This window comes from Plectropomus leopardus, chromosome 21 (genome assembly GCF_008729295.1).
Source record: "Plectropomus leopardus isolate mb chromosome 21, YSFRI_Pleo_2.0, whole genome shotgun sequence".
Classification (NCBI taxonomy): Eukaryota; Metazoa; Chordata; class Actinopteri; order Perciformes; family Serranidae; genus Plectropomus; species Plectropomus leopardus.
In genome coordinates this window covers 10,918,384-10,938,593 of record NC_056483.1, presented here as the reverse complement: position 1 = coordinate 10,938,593, position 20,210 = coordinate 10,918,384, and the positions used below count along the sequence as shown (strand labels likewise).

The following is a 20,210-nucleotide window of genomic DNA, read 5'->3' as shown; positions in this document are numbered from 1 at the left end:
CAATGGGTGTCGTCATGGTGGCTGTGTCTATTATTTTATACACTCTATGGTCATAAAGCAAAACTGTAATATTCTCTGTCTCTGTAGTTAGCTCCCATGCTAAAAATTAACCAGATTATGCTAGCAGCAGATCCACTTGCAGCAACAGCACCATAAATTCCACGTATTTATTTAAAAAAAAAAAGTTAATTTAACAAAGGACCAACTTGTTTAATCTAATAAATCACTTTATTAAAATTGAAGATTTTAGTTGACTTTTTATTTTTTCTTGTTCAGGCTGTTGAGCTGTTTTAAAGCCTTATTTAAAAACCTCAATAAAAGCTTCCAGTGTAAAAAATGACATTCGTTACACCCCTAATAATTAATCATAATTAATATATGTTGGCTAAAGCCAATTGAGCAACAGGAATCTAATCTAATCTAATTATTTGGATGTTGTATTTGTAAGACATTTGTTTAGAAAAATTGCGAAAAGATTAATAAAAACTAATACCTTCATTTATTTGTGTAACTGCTGTAACTATATCCATGAACAGATCTAAGCTATTGCGTTTATAATTCAGTATATGTCCAGACTGCACACAGAGCCATAAAAATGCCAGTTTGACTCTTGGAAAGAAAGAAAAGCAAAATTCTCCCTGGTTTCTATTCTTTTAAAATTGCCAGCTGTGCTGTCCGAAAACTAATATTCTTTTGAGTGCTGAATTGATTATAAAAGTCACATTTTAAGCCAACGCAGATCACAATTGCTTAGTCCCTTTTTGCTTGTAGTCTTGGTTTAGTCCTTGGCTTGTATGTCCTCCTCAGGAAATAACTATCCCGCTGCTACGAGCTGGCTGGACGGGCGACTGCACACAGTGCTGTAGTTTACTTTGTGAGAAAACTGCTCACGTTCTTGTATCCCATTACCACGACCACCTTGAGATAAATGGCTCTTTCTCCCCTCTGCCATAAGGTTTTATATCAAACGACATGTGTTGAGTATCTGACTGCAGGTTATATTGTTTCAGCGGAAATAAAACAATCACTTCTGGAGCCATTTCTGTGCGCCTGCCTGCAGTGTGTAACCACTGGCCAACCTATATACACACTGTTTATAGATGTAAGGAAGAGGACAGTGGCAGGTGACAGGTTAACTCTGCTGTGTAAATTCCTGGGCCGTGTATGATGTAGCCTGTGATCCTGCAGTCCTTGATTAGATCTGAGCTAGTAAATATCCTGTGATTAATCAAAATGGCTTGTTCTGCGTGTAGCGTCCCTGTGTCACCTTCACAGCTGGGGAGCAGGGCCGCCTTGTTTACCACACTCCACCTCCGTCTCCTCAGACCCCATCCTTATTTCATCACAGCTCATTGAGGGCTAACATAACAGGCTCCTGCAAAACCCATTGCTTTTTGTATGGTGTGCATTGTAAAGTAATTGGTTGTGGTGGATTTTTCTCATATATTTTGCAAAGTAATTGCCTAATATTTTAATTTTGATAGTGTGGCCCGCTGTCTTATTCCAGTACACACTTATGTACAGAACTGTTGTGAATAAATGTGTTTGGTATTTGTGATTTGTTAAAATAAGTATGTTTTTTGGTCTTAAAGCATAAGGCTGGTGATATTCTATTTTTATTTTCTTAAAAAGAAATCCTGTGGCAAACAGCAATGACTTGCTTACTCCTCTGTGCATTCAATCTCTATCCAAAACTGTGGCGTGCTATATCAAAATCCGTTCAACAACTCATTTGTAGACAAACGTAGATTTATGTCAACATCTTGAGTTCGGTCATTTGGGGTTTTGTTGGCTTTAAGTAAACAAAGTCTTGGCTTTCAGAATATGAAACTCTAATTGCCAAATTCTGATGAAAAATACAATTTTGAGGCTTGTAAAGGCGATGACAAGCTAGTGGTGAACATTTGTCAACTCAGCACTCAGCAGCGCTCTCCCTCTCTATATATCCCTGAAATTATGAATGAAATGCCCAATAACAATACAGTAACAAGGCAGGGTCAGAGGCAGTGGGTTTCAGTCAGTCTTGGCTTTCAGAATATTAAATCTCTTAAAACTGCGACTGGCTGGAGCTAGTTCTAAGCTCCTTGGCACCAGGCATCAAAATATAATCATAAATGTTGAAACTTTTGTCAATATGGACATAGACTATGGTTAGCTCGGTTAGCTTTTTTATCTTCAATTTATGGAAGCCATTAGCACCAAAATATTATTAATATTTACTGGCATGGTAAACAAAAGAGACAGAAAAAAGGTAGAGACTCCCTACCTTAAAGCAGTAATAACGTCTGAATGTGATACTTTCTGGATTATTTAAACTCTTTTAGTCCATAAGGGTTCACAGATCAAAGGAATCAAAACCATTTTTCATAAAATGGATCCAGTCTCAAATATTGTCATCTGAAGTCCAATGCTAACTGTATGGTAACTTGATTTATCCAAATGGCTGCAGTTCTTGAGACACAAACAATATTTTCTTGTCTTCCTGCACCCTGTTTTTGGATATGCTTGTTTTTGTTACTTTGCTGGCTACAAATTAAAAGTGTCCCCAAGCTGGACTACAGCATGGGCTCCTAGTTTTGAAGGCCAATGGGCTCTCTTACACTTTGCGGCCACTGTACTGCAAACTTTTTTCCCCAATTCATGGCCCTGTGACAGTCATCATGTCATGTGACATATTTTGGATAATATTTGGAGTGCTGAAACAAAACTGATATCATTAGAAAGCCAAGAATGTCATATTTCCAACAGTGTATAAAACTCAAAATGTGTTTCAGGGTCAATTTGACAGAAAATAATAGGACAAGTCACAAATGATTAAAAACACATTAGTGAGCCACAGCATTGCACAGAGTGACATGTTCTTTCATCGTGACGAACATTTCAGTCAGTTTTGAGTTGATCCCACATACACTGTCCTGCTATTGGAAAATGCTAGATCACCTAATTTGTATTAATCCACAGCTGAAATTTGTCCCCCAAAAACGCTCTAATTACACTTCTTTGTAATATTTTAACACTTCCCGATTTTACATTTCTTTGTTCAGTAGAAAACAATGTGCCACAGAAAGCGTAGAAAAGTTTGAAAGTATTGCGAGACAGACTAACACATTGTTGTCTTTGGTCTTTTTTTAAGGGATTTGTTGACAATAAGAAATATAGACTAATGCCAGGCTTATCCTTTAATTACAAAATAATTAGCACTCAAACTGAGAATATCCCCTAGAAACAGCTTTGCTACAGGCTCGTTACATCCATGAAACATGTTAAAATGAAGGCCAACATGATAATGGGTGATTATAGTAATTAATAGACTGAACTAATTACTTTAGCCAGTAGAGATTCATTTAATGCTGAAGAGTAAGTGGTGTGTGTGTTTGAGCAGAGCGTGTCCAAATGAAACTGAACCATTTCTAATTAACCATCCTGCTCTGCGAGCTTACAGTGGCCGTAACGTTGTCTGACAACTTGTGTTATTTCAGTTACTTTCTGTTTGTTTGCTGCGTCTTCTGAGACATTTTTTTATTCCCAGAAGAGTTCACTTGGAAAATGCATGCTGATGTCCCGACTTGTCAACACAGTCGTGTCGGCAGAGCATGATTTAACTGATTGCTGCCCCCCTTTTCATGATGACCCTTTGATTGTCATTCAAAGACTGTGTAAGGGACACGCATGTCATGTTAATAAAGACACTAAACCGCATGCACCCCTCCACCACAGAACGAAGTCCGGACCTGTCTGGGAATATAGATCTCTAATTGCTTTTGCGTGGTGGTGCAGCAGAATTGTGCTTCTCAGATGTCACCTCTGCCAAACCAGAGTGCACGTCACTGTCAATAGGCCTGAGAAATCTCCCTAACAAGCTTGCGATTACATAAATCTATAGCAGCTCTGGATATTGCGCCAAAGAGACTGAACAACTTTCAAGGAGACTTCATGTTTGATGTTCCAGGGCTTGATTGCATTCTGAAAAAAAAGAAACCCGCTATATTGGGAATGTGTCCAAACAGTCTAGGTTTGCTAATTTTGTCATAGTCAATTTCATAACACGGCCGTGAGAACGGGCGGCGATAGAATGAAGTTCCTGAGTGCTTTGCAGAGGGGCGTGAGTGGGTTTGACAGGCCCAGTGAAATATGCTCTGCTGTACCTTTTTCCATTACGGGAGCAGGGACCAAAAATGCAAATCCGGGGTCCTCTCTCGGGAGGTCGTTAGAAAAGTGACATATCAAACAACTGGCTTCAAGTGGCAGACAAAATCTTACATTATTGCTACATCAGTGTTTTCATATCTTAATTTGTGATATTATTACTATGGCTTTTCAGGCTCACAGTTTCAATAAAGAGCGGTTTTGTTTTGAGCGGCTCTCTGAAACTATTGTTTAGATGGCCTCAGCGCTCACTTCCATGTTTAATATGGCAGGAATCCTTGATCATCAGAATAGTAGCCACATCCTAAAGAAGTGACTGATAGACTGGATCTGTCTCATGGCCTTCTCTGAAGAGCTGATGAATTGGCTTAATGGTGAGTAGACCAGAGAGCCACGCTGAGGGGGGGTGAAAGGGGACATTAAATGACATGGTTTTATAGCCTATCAGCATTGTCATACCCCCGCTGTAATTTCAGCCTGTTTTTTTCTGCACCATAAGGCGTGCTGGATGTTAGGCCCTAAGCTCGGTTAAACACACAACTGTCTCATATCCGGTACTCATGACGCCATGTGTCATCGCCTGTAAATACAGTTGACGTGCTGATGGACGCACTAACCACGAGAACCAACACTCAAAAGTTAAAACCTTATCAGTACTTTTACGTATGGTTATTGTAATGATTTTTGTGACGGCTATGTCAGCCTGTGTCTCCCTCTGTCAGACAGTTGGTGGGTCCACCAACTATTGGATGGATTGCCATGAAATAATTTGCCGACATTCGTGGATTCTGATCATTTTGACGATCCCTTTTCATCTGTAAATGTCAGAGCTGTAGACTTGAGTCACATGACTTGGATTTGAGACTTACAGCACAAATCTGATGACTTCACACTTGACAAAAATATCAAAGATTTGCAACTTGACTCACACTTTCATGTCTTCCCTTTTTCTTAAAAACTTAATACCTTCACCCAAGTCCGAAAAGCCCATATATATTTATATACTATATATTTATATAGTGTGCCACAAGTCAATTAATTTCCCTTTATTCCATATTTATCTAACAAGCACTATTCATTTCCAACAAGTTGACACTTGTGATCCACTCTGTTTAAACCTATCCAACAGCATTCAATCAAATTGCAGGAGAGAACCATGGAGAATTAGCATTACATTACTGAGCACCAACTGGATAAAATGACACCAAAGATAATTTTGTTCACCCACGTAAAACATGCGGTGGTCTACAACAAATGGATTGCAGTACGGGCATATGCAGGTCAGGAATAACGGATTAATTCGCAACAACTTCCAACAAAGTTGTTTCAACAAATAAATGCAAATTTTATAAAGCATTCAAGATTTCTGTAATTTTAACATATTATTACTCTGTTGTTAAAATGACATGACAATTGGTGAAGAATTCATTATGACTTTGTTAGGACTCAAAGTTTAGGTCTTTGAACTTGACTTGGGACTCACCTGCCTTGACTTGGGACTTAAGTGCAAAGACTTGAGATTTGCAAAACAATGACTTGGTCACACCTCTGATAGCATCCCAATCACCACTCAAAAAAAAAAAAACAATCACTGCTCAAAAACCACCTGGTTAATTTGGAAAAGATTGTGTAAAAGGAGCACCCACTTTTTTGGGGCACTATACACGTTGAAAAAAGAGCCATAGGTCACTAAATAACACCAACGTTTGGGGCTAAAAACCCCTCTAAACCCAATGATGTCATGCTCAATAACCGGCTTTATTGTTTGTTGGCCTTGAACATTGGTCTGCAGTTTGGCAGGCATCTTATCCTACCAAGGTCTCATGTTATCCAGAGTTCTTTCCACATTGACATGACAGTCAGCTCATCTACTATGACACTAAAAAAGTTGATATAATTGTATGAAAGTGCAAATATAGCCTATTTGAGGTTTGCAGGATGTACAGTGCCAACATTTTTTTTGGTGAATGGGCTGCTGATAGATTCTGATGTTAGCATTTAGCTCAAAGAACCACTGCGCCTCACAGAGCAGGCTGTAGACTCTTGTCAGCATGAGGCAAGACAACCAGAAAGGTTAAACATTGTAGGGATTTGTCTATAGCAGTGTGAACATGCATAAAATAAGATTATGTTTATTTGAACCCACTCTGACACCAGAGGCTGTAAACAGTGAGAGCCATTAGGGTGATATTCTTCTCGAGTATTTACCAGCCTATTTTCAACAACTCATTATTTGTGATGAATTAGCAGGCTGATTATAGTGATATGCTCTCATTTGTAAATGAGTTGGGTGCACCTGTCAGCAAGACTCATTCACTAATAACGACCATCCACTGAATAAGTAACAACCTTTCTAATTTCAGTTGACTTCTTATGCATCTGGTTTGTCTTATTTCCTTTTGCTGCAGATTGATACCTCAGTTTAAATGGTCTTTATTGTCACTCATCCTTTTGCATTTCGTGAACACAACTTAATCTATTACTATAGTCACCTAAACTGCTAGTTGATTGACAAATGATACATAGGCAACTATTATGATAATCAACTGACCCTATTTTTTTTTCAAGCAAATGTGAGGATTTGAGTTTTTGCTTTGTCATGTATGAAAGTAAACTGAATATTTTTTATTTCAAACTTCTGAGTATCGTATTTGTCTCTGGAAACTTTTGTATTTTTGTGAAAAATAATCATAAGTTGCAGCATTACTCAAGTACTTGATGTCTAAAGTCAAGACATTTTGATAGGAACAGTGAAAAAAAATATGGTACGCCTGACACATATTTGAGCATGATTTTACACTCTTTCATACAGAACTACCAAAGTGTTGAAATCATAAATCCTGAGGGAACAGCATGAGGAGGAGCGGCGGGGTGGGATAACTGGTTACCCATTAAAAGATACTGCCCTGTAACTTTACAAAGGCCTTATCGTAATACAAGACAAGGGGGTATGTGACCTTCAGCCATTAAACCATCCTGTTAATTGTCTAATAATAAAATGTTTTTATTGTGCAGAAACCCTTTAGTATAATTGAATTTTGCTCTGCTTTTTACTCATCTTATTTTTATTTCTATCTTTTTGCTGAGGCTGTGAAGCCTCGCCATTACTGGTTATAATGACACTATGGGATTGGTTTTCCAGGATTGCCACTCTAGCTAAGCTCCATGCGCTCATTCACCTCCCCATTCTTCTCCCCTGCAAACTTAACATTAAAACCACTCTCATTACAGCACAGATTACAGAGGCCTATTGGTCCTCATTAGCGCCTACTGATCCTTGGCTGGGCCCATGTCCTAACATCTTTTAATTAGCATTCTGGAAATCTAATCAATGTAATAACTCAGAATAATCTCCCCTTTTGCACTTATTTTCTCCCACTCTTTTATTTCAGGATGTTCTTGGCTTGAAGACTCAAAGGCTGACAGAACGTGGCTCTTTTTCTGAGCCTGCCAGGTATGTGACATGAAGGCTGAGGAGACCTTGAAGTGCTTGTAGTTGAAGGGCGAACTGGATTACTGACTGCACTTATTGAACTTTGATCAAACAGTTTATGTCTAAGAACACAAATTATAGACTTTATTAAAGCACGTATGCAGTTAGAAGGTTGCTGTTTTGTGGAAGAACATGAAAAGCTTCATATACCTGTTAGTGACAGACGTAGACCGGGGGCTATGAGTTTTTCTCTAAATGCCCTGTAAAGCCTACAGTCCGCAGCCAGGCGCTGTGGTGTGATACGAAGTGAAAGCCAAGGCGGGGTTTGGCACTGGACGGCCATTTTGTGTCTGGTCTGATGCATGGTTTCTCTGGGTGTCACTTTGGCTACATATCAGAGTCAGTGGTGGCGGCGAGTGAAGCTGCAGGTCTCATTAGAGCATGTTTACTGCAACAGTTGCAGGGTGAGCAGAAAAAACATGTTTTTTTAAAACGAGGCTATGGCATCAGAAGTCTATTTATAGATTACACAGTCATAGTGTTCTCATGATCAGTGTCATATCTTAAAAATACAGATGCCAGAGTCCATTTTAGATGCCTGTAAAGGAGTAAGGGATGATTGCTATTGGGCAATTGTGATTAGCATCTAGGGTTGGGCAATATATCAATATTATATTGATATCATGATATGAGACTAGATATCGTTTTAGATTTTGGATATCATAATATTGTAAGTGCTGTCTTTTTTAAAGGCTGCATTGCATTCAAGTTATGTAGTTTTCTGAACTTACTATACTGTTCTAGCTGTGCTATCATTTTCCTTTACCTACGTAGTCATCACTTAGTCATACATGTCACTGGGTAAATATTTTTGAGAAAGCACCAATATTCAGCCCTACAATAGCATCTCAATATCCATATAATAGTATTTGGTTAAAAAACTTATATATATTTTTTTCCCCTTTATTACCCAACCCTAGTACCACCCATATATGTTAGTAAAACTTTATAGCACTTTTGAATGAATCAATAAATCAAGTAAAAAAAAAACTATTATATGAAACACAGCTCAATGAGAGACAGATCAAATTAAAACAAACCAAAACATACAACAACAAATGAGATTTCTTTAAAGGCTTGCCCATAGAGAAGGGTTTTTAGGAGCTGCTTAATACAGTCAAAGATTCAGTGGATCTAATAGATGTGGAAGATGATTCCAGAGGGTTAGGCAGAGAGTTTTGTTTTTGCAGTTGGAGCGGGAGGATTGTCGTGGTCGAGAGGTAGAAAAAGAAACCAGGAGATCAGAAATGTAACTGGGGGCAAGGTCATGCAGTGCCTTAAATGTATTCAATGGGATCTTGTAGTTTTATCTGAGTTTTATAGGAAGCCAAGAACCAGTGTAATGTTGGAGCAATGGCTTGTTGAAAGTGTAATTTAATAGTTTAACACTTTATGTTAAATAGTCCATAATGATACATTTGATACTGAATTTCTTTGTGATTATTTATCCATTTTGGCAGGTTGAAAATTGTGTTGCTAGCTGTCTCTGATACCTGGAGCTCTGATGTGTTCACTGCCCAATGGTATAACGAGCGACTGTCTTGTTTTTGGCTTATAATGTTCCTCCAACCATCTAAAACTGGCCATAAAAATATTAAGTTAGAACCATCTCAGCCATGTAGTTATTACCTGGTTATTGTGGGTTTTATAAATTATAATGACTGTCGAAATCCCCATTGATTTAATTTCTATTTTTTTAAAAGCTGAATATCAGGCCTTTTTTGTATCATTTTGTTTGTACAGCAGAATCTTGCTCAGACAGACTCACAAAAACAGGCTCAGACCCAATGAGAAGATGGCGACACATCACATTAGATTTATTATTTGAATTTAAATTTTGAAGAATAATTTTTTTAAGTCATCATTTCTCTTTTTTATTATCATAGTAAATATCGTGTTACTGACTTGTTATCCTGATATTATTGTGCTGTGTATTTTCGGTATTGTTACATCCCCACAAGATTCTGGTGATGTTTGCAAAATTTCTTAACTGAAGACTACAGGACTGTATGGGCTTGGTGGCATGGTTGTCATACACTGGTCAGAGATAATACCAAGATTCTTAGCGGTAGGTTAAGAGATAGAGCAGTCTCTGCCAGCCTGGTAGTTACACACCTTTGTGTACAGTAAAGTGCTGTTTCTATGCCAGGTATCCAGGGCAGGCATTTTGGCACAGCTTTGGCAGTACAGACAAAGACGCCAGGGTGTGATGGGACACAGACCTGCCATTTCCCAGCAGCACTGGCATGCCTCTCACTGTAGAATGATGAATGGTTACACATGCATGCCACATATTTGCTCATGCACACATACACTTGCATACACACACACACACGCACGCACGCACGCACGCACGCACGCACGCACGCACGCACGCACGCACGCACGCACGCACGCGCACACACACACACACACACACACACACACGTGCAGTAACATACAGGCTCCTGGTCAGGTCAGCCAGGTTTTGGCATTGCATCACACACACGCAAAAACACACAGTCACACAAAGACAGACAGGCGTCCTTACTGTAGCACTGCATTATTCAGAGCCAGGTGTAGGAGGAAGGGGGAATAAGGTTGTGTTTATTAGCTGCTCCCTTGGTGTTCTCTAAATTGCCTTGTTTGCTCGGCACAAGCACACAAACAGATGCTGTCCTCTCTGCTCTGGGTAATTCTCAGGGTCTCTGGGTATTTAGTGAAAGGCCTACCGTACCATACACACACAGCCTCATTTGTGCTTGTGCACACAGTCCATGCATACAAACGCACACATCAAACCGCACTACTTGAAAAACACATTTGCGCGCTAATTTTGCACTGACATTCAGAAGTACAGTCTGATTCATGCAAAGAAGAAGACATTGTCTCTCTGCATAAGTAATTGGAGCACCCCATATAAGAAACCTCACAGTCCCTAACCCTCTCAGTGACACAATTTCACTCTTATTAAGAAAATCTGCATTTAGGAGGGACCAATGCTATCAGTCGAAATTAATCTGCTTTGACTGATCCCTAATGTGACCACAGTCATCGAGTAATTATTGTCTGGATGGCTGTGCACCAGCCTCATAACCACTGTCCGCCTCCTCCTACTCCCTCCCCCCAAAAAAGGGCTAGTCTTGGTGTGTGAATCCCTCTGCAGCGCTGGTTACAGTGGGTACGGCAGGCATGTCATTTAGCGCTTGATCAGTGAGTCGTGATTAGCCTGCCCTGTATTATTGTGATTAACGTCCACCCAGCGGACGACTGTCCTGTTGTCACCAGTGATACCATCTGAGATCTTGAGACTCTGGGACTAGGGCCAGTGGAAGAACCTGGTAGTGTGGCGACACAACACCGCTCACTCCGATGATGGCTGCTTCTCTAAAACGCACAAACACACACTTCAACTTCTTTCCTGTCAGTCACAAAATATAATGCATGTAACGAGTGTGGTGCTCTCTCCCCGTGCAGCTATGTTTTGTCTGTGTGTCTGCTCAGATTAGTTAACCCACCACGTCCTCTGCAGCTTGCGTGTTGTGTGGTGTTTCCGTCAGGCCGCATGCTTTATGTCTCTGAATGCACAGAAATCCAAAAGCTCATGTTTCTACAGTCCTCCACTTCCCTCTTTCATCTCACACCTCCTTGACCAACAAAGTCGATTTGACCGCGGCTGATTATAGTAACGAAGGCAGTCCAAGAGAATATGCACGTTCTCACTGTACGTCAAATTAGATCACAGTGAGGGGGGGTTTGCTGCGCGCTGACCCCCGTCTCTTCTGCTCAGACAATCGGTCGCTTGCACAGAGGGAGCTTTTGAAACCAGGCCTTTGGACCAAACTGTGGTGGATGGCTCACTGCTACGACACACAGGACAAAGAGAGATGTCCAGGGGAAATTAAGGCCTCAGATTAAATAGATTGATCCTGGAGTATGTCAAAGACAAAAACAACTTGAGAGGAAATAACTGGATTAACAGTGTTTGTGCTTTAGCATATGATCTTTATGTAAAAATGTGGCACTTGAGATGCAAAGATTAGATTGTTTTTGTGCCTGTCCAGCTGTATCACACTTTAAAAATAAGTAAATCTAGAGATACAAACTTGTTTTTTTTTTTAACTTGGTATTCCATATAGATTAGAGTTAATGTTTTTTCGAAAAAAATATATGGCTATTTATATCAATGTAGCTTTTTGTGCACAAGCCTCTATATTTGTGTGCCATTCCTTTGTAATTACTCGCCTAAACTCAGACCCCCCTCTCATGGCTTTTGTGCATCCGCCGGTGGAAAAGAGTCAGTTTTGATTACAAAGTAAACGCTGCAGCATCAGACAGGGGGGTTACATGCTGATATGCATTCTATCAGGATGATTTATGCAAATTATGCACATTATTCCCGCAGGAATCTCTCTTCTGAAAGTGCCAGGATAAATTGCCGGAAATTAGCCATAAAATTCACTGTGCAGGGAGTGTGAGGTGAAGGCCGCCGAGGAGCCAAGGACATTGGGCCGCCGTGGTTACGCTTGGCCTGGCCTGCCTCCCCCATGCTTGGCATTCATGGCTGTTAAAGACCTCTGCTCAGACAGATACACTGAAGCCTCGAGTAGCACTCAGCACATCAGGAAGATCAGCCAAGCAAGTGTTACACTAACGGCCGCGGTTTCATGGTCTAGTAACATGACAGATTTTCAGCAGAGGGAAGCAGATCGTCTTTTTTTTCTTTCCACGTTTTAGATCGAAATCCACTTTGTAAATCTACGTTCTGAGAAAGGATGTGATAGACAGTAATTCATCAAATGACCTCAAAACCAGTTTGGATTGTTTTTATGTCTTTTTAATGCTTTTGTTTACAATCCAGTTAACCTTGGTCGTAGTGCATCTTAATCTTCAGATTGCACTCTAATCAGAAACCTGTCCAGCAATTGGGAAATGAATCGTTGTTTGAACAACACGTAAACAAGTCACTGTCGGTATCAGAACACACAGTTCATCTTGTATTAGACAGTGGCTTCTTTATATCTTCAACCACAACTCTCTACTGGTCAGGCCTTTCATTTGTCTCGTGATCTGTGTGTGTGTGTCTGTGTGTATGAGAGAAAACAAAGAGAAAGTGTGTGTGTATATGAAACGAGCAGTGAGCGATTCACACTGTTATTGTGTCATCCTCGTGTCTTTATTTCAATCTGGAAGCCAGAGTTAATGAATATCAGAGACTGGAGATGAAATCCACCTCGCCTTAGCTTTAATGAACCCTGAGAGGGTCAGGGTCTGCATGTTGATCAGGACAAGTGATCCCCGTCTCTCTCTCTCTCTCTCTCTCCCTCGCTCCCACCCACACAAACTATACAACACATGGCCATGTAAACACAGAGTCCAGATACAGATGTTGTTGCAAGCCTTTGTTGTTCACTACCTCTTTAAAGCTTAGATTGTAGCGGTGTTGTGAATGTGTGTTGTTGAGTATCATGCTTTTTTTGCCACTTCACATGATCCAGGGAGGCTGCTAGGTCACTGTGAGCTTTACATCCCCTCTAATCAAACAGTGACACATAATCTGAATGTTAAGGTCACAGAATTGGAAAGTTCACAGCTGTCTACTTAACAACAACACAACCAGAGTTATTTTAAAAATAGCAAACAGTTACTTTAATGATCTCATGAGAGAAAAATAGCTAATTTGGCATTCAAATCTATATAGGATTTGATCAAGGTGTGTGAACCAACATGGAGACTTCCAATTTAAACCTAATGAAAAACACCAGAGCTTGAAAATATTTTTTTTTTAAGCAAAGGCACCATAAAATCTCTACAAATCAAATGAATTGTCTCCTGAAAGCATGCATAATTTGATTTATTTGGTGCAAACATTTGCACAATGAAAACACTTTACTCCATTGCACCTGTTATTGTTTGCTCAAATCCAGAGTGAATTGTTGTTTTGGGGAAAACAACCTGTGCAGCACCAGAGCCCACTCTGTCCAAAACAACACCACAAATTACTGCGCTCTGCCATGACACGTTTTAATCCCCGCGGAATAAAAGAACATCAGATTATGGCACAAAGACAGAGCCATCGGTAAACAGGGATTAGGGGATTGGGACTCTAATCTGATTAATATGGAGGCAGTTGGAATATTAGAGATGTTACTCAACAATTGTATTCCAGATGAGGGGATAATCACACTTTACTACGTCATTTATTGTACCCTGTTAGAGCTCTCAGAGCTAAACATGCCACCATATGTTTACCTGACCTCACGGCTGCCTCAGAGAAAAAAAACATTCCCACTGTAATGAATTAGAAGCTCAATGGGCGTGCAGGAAAACATTCAGTTAGAAATGTACAGGACATTTCATTGAGTGCTATTAGTAATTCAAGAAAAATGGCCTGATGGGCTGAATGAACTTTTCTATAGTTGAAATGTATCTGTAAACACACTGAGAAACTCACTATATTCAGTGATATCCAACAAAAACATAACAAAGTATATACAGGATACAAGGATGACAAACAAAAGCAAACCAAAACCCAATAAAAGAGGCGGCAGTTGCTTGAAAGATCAGTGGAGACATTACAATGTAACGTATTTATAGAAGATAATCATTAGAGTACCAATAGAGTTTAGAACCAGAAGTATCTTAGTTTATAAAAGGCTACTATATTTTCTTGATTTTATTTTTTAAAAGCAGAATCACTTTCCTGAAACAGACCATTATTAGGGAGTTTGGGGCTTTTCCTGTTCAGCAAAATTAATTTAGGCCAAATAAATGGCTGTAACCTTATGTTTGTACATTGTAACAAATTTTAACTTAAGAGAAATACAATAAATGAAATGCATTTAACTCCATCAAGCTGTCTCCTTATAAAGCTTATTGCTGCTCTGCACAACCCTAAATCAGTTTCCCATGCAGATTTTAAAATGTGATGAGGAATTTTGCAAGTTGAACAGTTCATAAATACGGTAGACAATATTGCTTCTCTAGGGACACGTCCTCCTCAATATTAAAACAAGTGTCTTTCCCCCCACCAATAAAAACATAAACGTCTCAGAAGATTATTCTTTTTTTACATTTTTGACAAAATTAAAGACATTTGAACCATTAAATGATGCAGAAATGGGACAAATTGGTGCATAAAAATTGACTAGCTTGCAGGATATTGAGTGTTTGATGCTCAAAATTTTCTGGCGGAGGAACCCCAAACTCCCCTTTTAATGCCCCCCACCCCCCCCCCCCTTCAAAACCCCTACCCTTGGGATCTAGTAAAAAGCAAACAGCTTTCTTTCATTTACTGTTAATTCAGTATAATGACAAACGTGCAGAAATTCAAAAAAGCAACTGCTCGAATGTGTAAAAAGTTTCATCTATGAAGAGCGACTTAATACTTTGAATACCAATACTGTTTTATAAAAAAACTCTCTATAATCACTATAAACTTAACATAGCAGAATTGACTCGTGAAGTTGTACACTTGTATTAGCCTGCATTGTGTGTACACAACACAAAGACAACATTATGCATTGCTATCAGCAGCCTGACAAAGGTGAATTACCACCCAGCAGTTGATTTGGTGCCTCAGCCAGTGCAGCACATATATCTTTACACACAGTGTATGACACAGCATGGATGAATCCGTTGCCAGAGTTTAGCCTGCTACTGATACGAAGGGGACATTTCAATTCAACACTCTTATGTATATTTTGACTTTCATGTTTATCATCCTTAGCAGACATCACATCCGTGTTATGAATAGGCACCCTGCTGGCCCTTGATATGGTAAATTGGACGTTTTATGGTTTATGAAAAGGGGTGTTTTTTATCTTCCACTTTTATTCATGAGCCCTGAATCTCGCTGTAAACGCCTTTAAGACAGATTCAGCTTTATTAGGCTCATGAATAAAAACGATGTTGCCTATTGGTGGTTGGTGGCCAATGAAGAAAACTTCTCTTTCTGTGACACTTGTGAGTGCCATATCGTTGCCCAGTCTGAGCCACCAACATAACATTTCACAGACCCTTGTGTGTACATGACATTTGACCAGCTTGTAACGATGGTAGAGACACCACTGCAGTTCCCACATCAAAAGGAATATCATGGATTTTGATTTTGAACGTCTCAGTTAAACCATGCGATGCTTCTCCTAAATGTTGTCATCCTCTTGGTAGTTGTTAAATTTCCTCTGCCTTTGAACTGATAATTTTGGTGTGCTGTGGTCTGTTTTTCTTTGGATGCTGTGTTCTGTTTTCTACACACATATGGCTCTGTCTAACCCCTGGGGAATTTCCTCTTCTAGGCTAATGTGAATATTAGTATGGGTTAAATGCTCCAGTCATTTGTGCATTAATGCATATTGCATAATTAATGTTTTTTGTGAAGTCTCAGTTACCAAACAGCAGTGCAGAAAGAAATCACATTTCTGTATTAAAATATCTCCAGTCCTGAAACGAGATGAAGGCCAGCAGGAACTGCTGACAAGATTTTTGTGCCAGAGCTGTTTTGATGTCTCCTGATTATTCCCGTTGTTGATTAAGAGCTGTTCTGTGAAGATTCAAGGCATTCAGGAGTGTGATGGGATTAAATGGGACACTGAAACGACCCTGTTGTCGGAGTGGCTCATCATACAGACGCAAGGCTGAGATCGGAGACTGGCGAAAACCCCAAAGTGGGAACACAATGCCATTATTGTCCACGTTTATGAGAATAGAGAGATACAAAAAAAAAGAAGCTTTTTTGTTAGATGAAAACATTGATCATATGCGCACTTCATTATTAGATTTTACTTTATTTTTCACTGTCCTTCTTTAAGTCGTTTGAAAGCTATGAAATTATATCTGGATTTTTTATTTATTTATTCAGTTAAAGTGACTAAAACTTGTCATGTTACCACATTAGAACTAAAAAGGATAATAAGGAAACAAAATAATTGCTAGTAATCCTTTTCAGGAAATTGTATTCTATCCATCCACAAAGAAATATTTAGATTACTTATTAATTTAATTTCAAATATATTTATCTAAGTATTTAATTTAGCTTGCTTTATGTTGCAAAGCTATGAATCTACGCATTCCACATAGTTGTCAATCTGACAGAAAAAAAAGACCTAATGCCTTAAAACCAACAATAAAAAATGGCATTGCTTTAATTTGTCTGGTGAAAAACAAAATCATAGTCTGTTTCCTTTCAAATCTGTTGCCTCTGTCCATGGTGCTGAAGTCTACAGATCTTACAGGATGGCTTTACTTTTTAAATTTACACATTAGTAAAAATGCTGTTTTTATCTGCTATTAACAATATGATTGTGGCTTTGATCGTGCTTCCATCGTGCGTAATAGTATTTATTGTTCCCAGTGTTTGGCCTAAGCGTTTCAAATGCTGCACTTCTGACCCAACTTCACTTTCTGTCTTCGTTTTGGAGATTAAAATCCGTGTAAAGTCAGCGGTTTTAGTATTGACATGTTAAGTATTTAAGGAATATTTTCAGACTTTTGCTGCTCATCACAGTGTTTTGATATAATGGCCAGACGACTGAGGAGGACAAAGGGCGAGTCGATGGGAGTGCAGCTGATGGCTGCGTTGTGATTAAAGACACCAAATTACGGCAATGAACAGTGTCGTAATTACATTCCTTAATCACATTCTGGAGGTCTAATTGCCTTAACGACGTGTTTCATTATGTGAAGCCAGGTATTAGAGTCGACAGTTTTCAAACACACTTGTTTTCGAATTAACGTATTATTGCACAACGTTACGGAAATTGTTTTAATAATCACAACAAAGGTCGCCAGAGTTTTTCTTTCCTGTTTTGTCCGAGGAGCAGAAACATGTTTCTGCCTTGAGGCGATATTCATCAACCACGTCTGGCCTTCGCTCACTACACTTGGCTGACAAATAAGCGCTGCATCACCCAAAACGACGATATTCCAATTTTGTAATAAGCACTTGAATATAACTTTACTTAATTTTGCTGTAAATCGTAATACAGTTAATGTTCAGTGTGTATTCATCATTAAAAGTTAAAGGCAGTTTACTCTAATTCCACTTAACTTTACAAAAGATGAATAATCAGAAGTATTTCTGTTGTTCAAAATATTTTAATAAAGCTTTTCAACACTGAAATACATACAAATGGCCCTCTTTGCTCATATAATAACTAAAGTATCTACAATAATCCACATCTTGACCTGACAACGCGAATCATCTGAAGACCTCAATCATCTTGTGTGAGAAGAAAAAAAATACAACTAAGAAAAAAGACTACAATGTGCAATGCAAGCAAAAATATCCAATATAAATATCCAAATTAATAAATTACAAAAGACACACCGAAACGCCTGAAACACCAAGATTCAGGTTTTCTAAATTTTTCTGAAATTTTATTATATCACAGTGCCCCAAAAAAAGAATCGTTATAGGCGTGCGCAACTATTAACAAGTGTCTGGATTAGCACATAAATATCTGACTGATTTAAACGACTTAATCTATATCATCTATTTCATTTAACTTTTCCTTGTTCATGACATTCCACGTGCTCAATAGAAAAGTTCATGAAAACAGGCCTTGAACCAGTAAGCAAACGGCAAATGTCTCTGAGGTGAATGAAAGAAAGAAACAGCTAAATAAATAAGGAAGCAGCAGAAAGTGAGGTTGGACTAACGCTCCAGGAAGGTGTCCATCTATTTAAGTGAAAAAGTCGCAGGTTGTCAGGTCACCCAAATCTCCAAAAGGGTCCATAACAGAGCAAGTGGTCAACAACTCACTCAACACTTGCAGCCACTCTTACATACAGGCCTACTGTATTTGTGTTTGGTCTCCACTCTCATTCATACCAGCACTTTAAGGATGATGTATATACACAATCAAGTATTGTTTTGAACAAAAAAGCGCTTTTTGAATGCATTTAGTAAATATTATAAAAGTATTCATCGGCATTACTTCTTTGTCTCTAGCCTACTGACTTTAACAACAGTAGCCTCACAGGTTTCTCTCTCTCCAAAAGTGTTCTTACAAGTGGTGTCTGCTCTCCCCTGTGCTTCTGAGTCCTTTGTCAGGCGCAGTTAAGGCTTGTCAGTGCACTGTTTGCAGAGGCTGGAGGTGGCGTTGTTGAATATGGCACATTTATCGGGGCATGAGGACGCAGCCACCCCGGTGGGGAAGGGATATCCAGGCGGCTGCTCGTACGCGCCCAAGCCGGGAGCTGCGAGGGCAGTGGTGGCGGGTATCGAGGCAGCAGAGATGGCTTGGCCCTGGTTGAGATACGCCACTAGCCTCCTCATCTCCTCCAGTGCCTGCGCCTGCATGAGGATGTAGTTTTTGGCGAGCAGCAAAGTGGCTATTTTGGAGAGTTTCCGCACTGAGGGGCTGTGCGCGTAAGGGATGACCCCTCTGAGCTCATCCAGCGCGTCGTTCAGATCGTGCATCCGTCGTCTTTCTCTGGCATTGATGTTTAGCCGCAGTATTTTCTGCTCTTTGGTTTTCTTACCTCCTTCTCCTTTCCCCGCGGGCACCGTCCGCCCGTCGGCCAGAAGGACCATGTCACACCTGCCGTCACTGTCATCGTCGGGACTCTGCTCTCCGCCGCTGCTCTCCGCCGCCGAAGTCCTGTTGGCGTTCTCACCGAAATTGACGCACAAAGATCCGGTCGGCAGACCCAGTGCCCCCCCTCTCCCTCCTGCCAGTCCTCCCGGCTGAATCGAGTCTTGGTCGGTCTGGTCAAAGCAGCTGATCGGTGACTGGCGGTCTCTGGCTGGTAGTTCAATGCCGGCCGACGATCTGAAAGGGTCCATTTTTTTAGTGGACACGGCGCTGAGAGTTTTGTGAAAAATGTCCCCTGCGCCGCCGTTCAAGTTCATCCTTCTGTCCATAGCCTCGTGGGTTCCGCGTTGTTGCAGGCAACGGTCGCTTCTGGAAACTCTTCGCGCGCCTCTATGAGTTTCTTCCTCTGTTTGTCCTTTACGAGTTGAGTTGTGTCAGCGGTGAAGTTGCGGGCTCGCTCGACTTGTTAGCTGAGGTGTGGAGACGAGGAGGAGACTCGTGTAATAAGTGCTGCTCTCTCCTGCCTCTCTCTCTCTCTTTCTTTCTGTGTCTCTGATTCACCTTCACCGGATCCCCACGATGATCCTCGTTACGCACGAGACGCCTGAGTCTTTTTACATCATTATCTCGAGGCGGGTTATTAAAAAGGATTCGCCTATTGGGATAGAGACACCCTCTCCCCCTCTCACTCTCTACCCAATCCGGTTAACGTTTTAATTAATAGCATTTAAACGATGACAAACAATACCGCGTGCGCTCTATGTCTCCCTTTGAGTGTGTGTGTTTTCAAGGCTCTTTATAACGGGGTTTTGGGTCAGCCTTCTGATCATGAAATAACCTCCTTCAATGGTTTATTTGTGTGACAGTTGCGTGTTTTTTTTTTAAGGAGAAAAGTTGTAAATCAAAGCAATGTTTGACTTAGTCAATTTCTTATTTAGCGGACCTATTGGGAGCCTGGGGCTTCTTTGAACAGCTCAAATCACACAGACTTTTTGTTTAGCGTGTGTGTGGCTTTTCTGTCTTTTGTCACTATTTTAACTCTTGTCATTTCGAGG

General features: G+C 40.1%; 1 protein-coding gene across 1 annotated transcript; it reads right to left on the bottom strand.

Annotated features, from left to right (window-relative positions):
• Positions 1 to 18,677: 18,677 nt before the first annotated feature.
• bhlhe22 (basic helix-loop-helix family, member e22) lies at positions 18,678 to 19,717 on the bottom strand. Its single transcript, XM_042510841.1, has one exon. It carries the CDS (start codon positions 19,482 to 19,484, stop codon positions 18,678 to 18,680), a length of 807 nt encoding a protein of 268 aa, XP_042366775.1. The 5' UTR covers positions 19,485 to 19,717.
• Between the last annotated feature and the right edge of the window lie 493 nt (positions 19,718 to 20,210).

Excerpts from the sequence above, each read along its gene's own strand:
- bhlhe22 (XM_042510841.1), bottom strand. The coding sequence starts at position 19,484 with ATGGACAGAAGGATGAACTTGAACGGCGGCGCAGGGGACATTTTTCAC.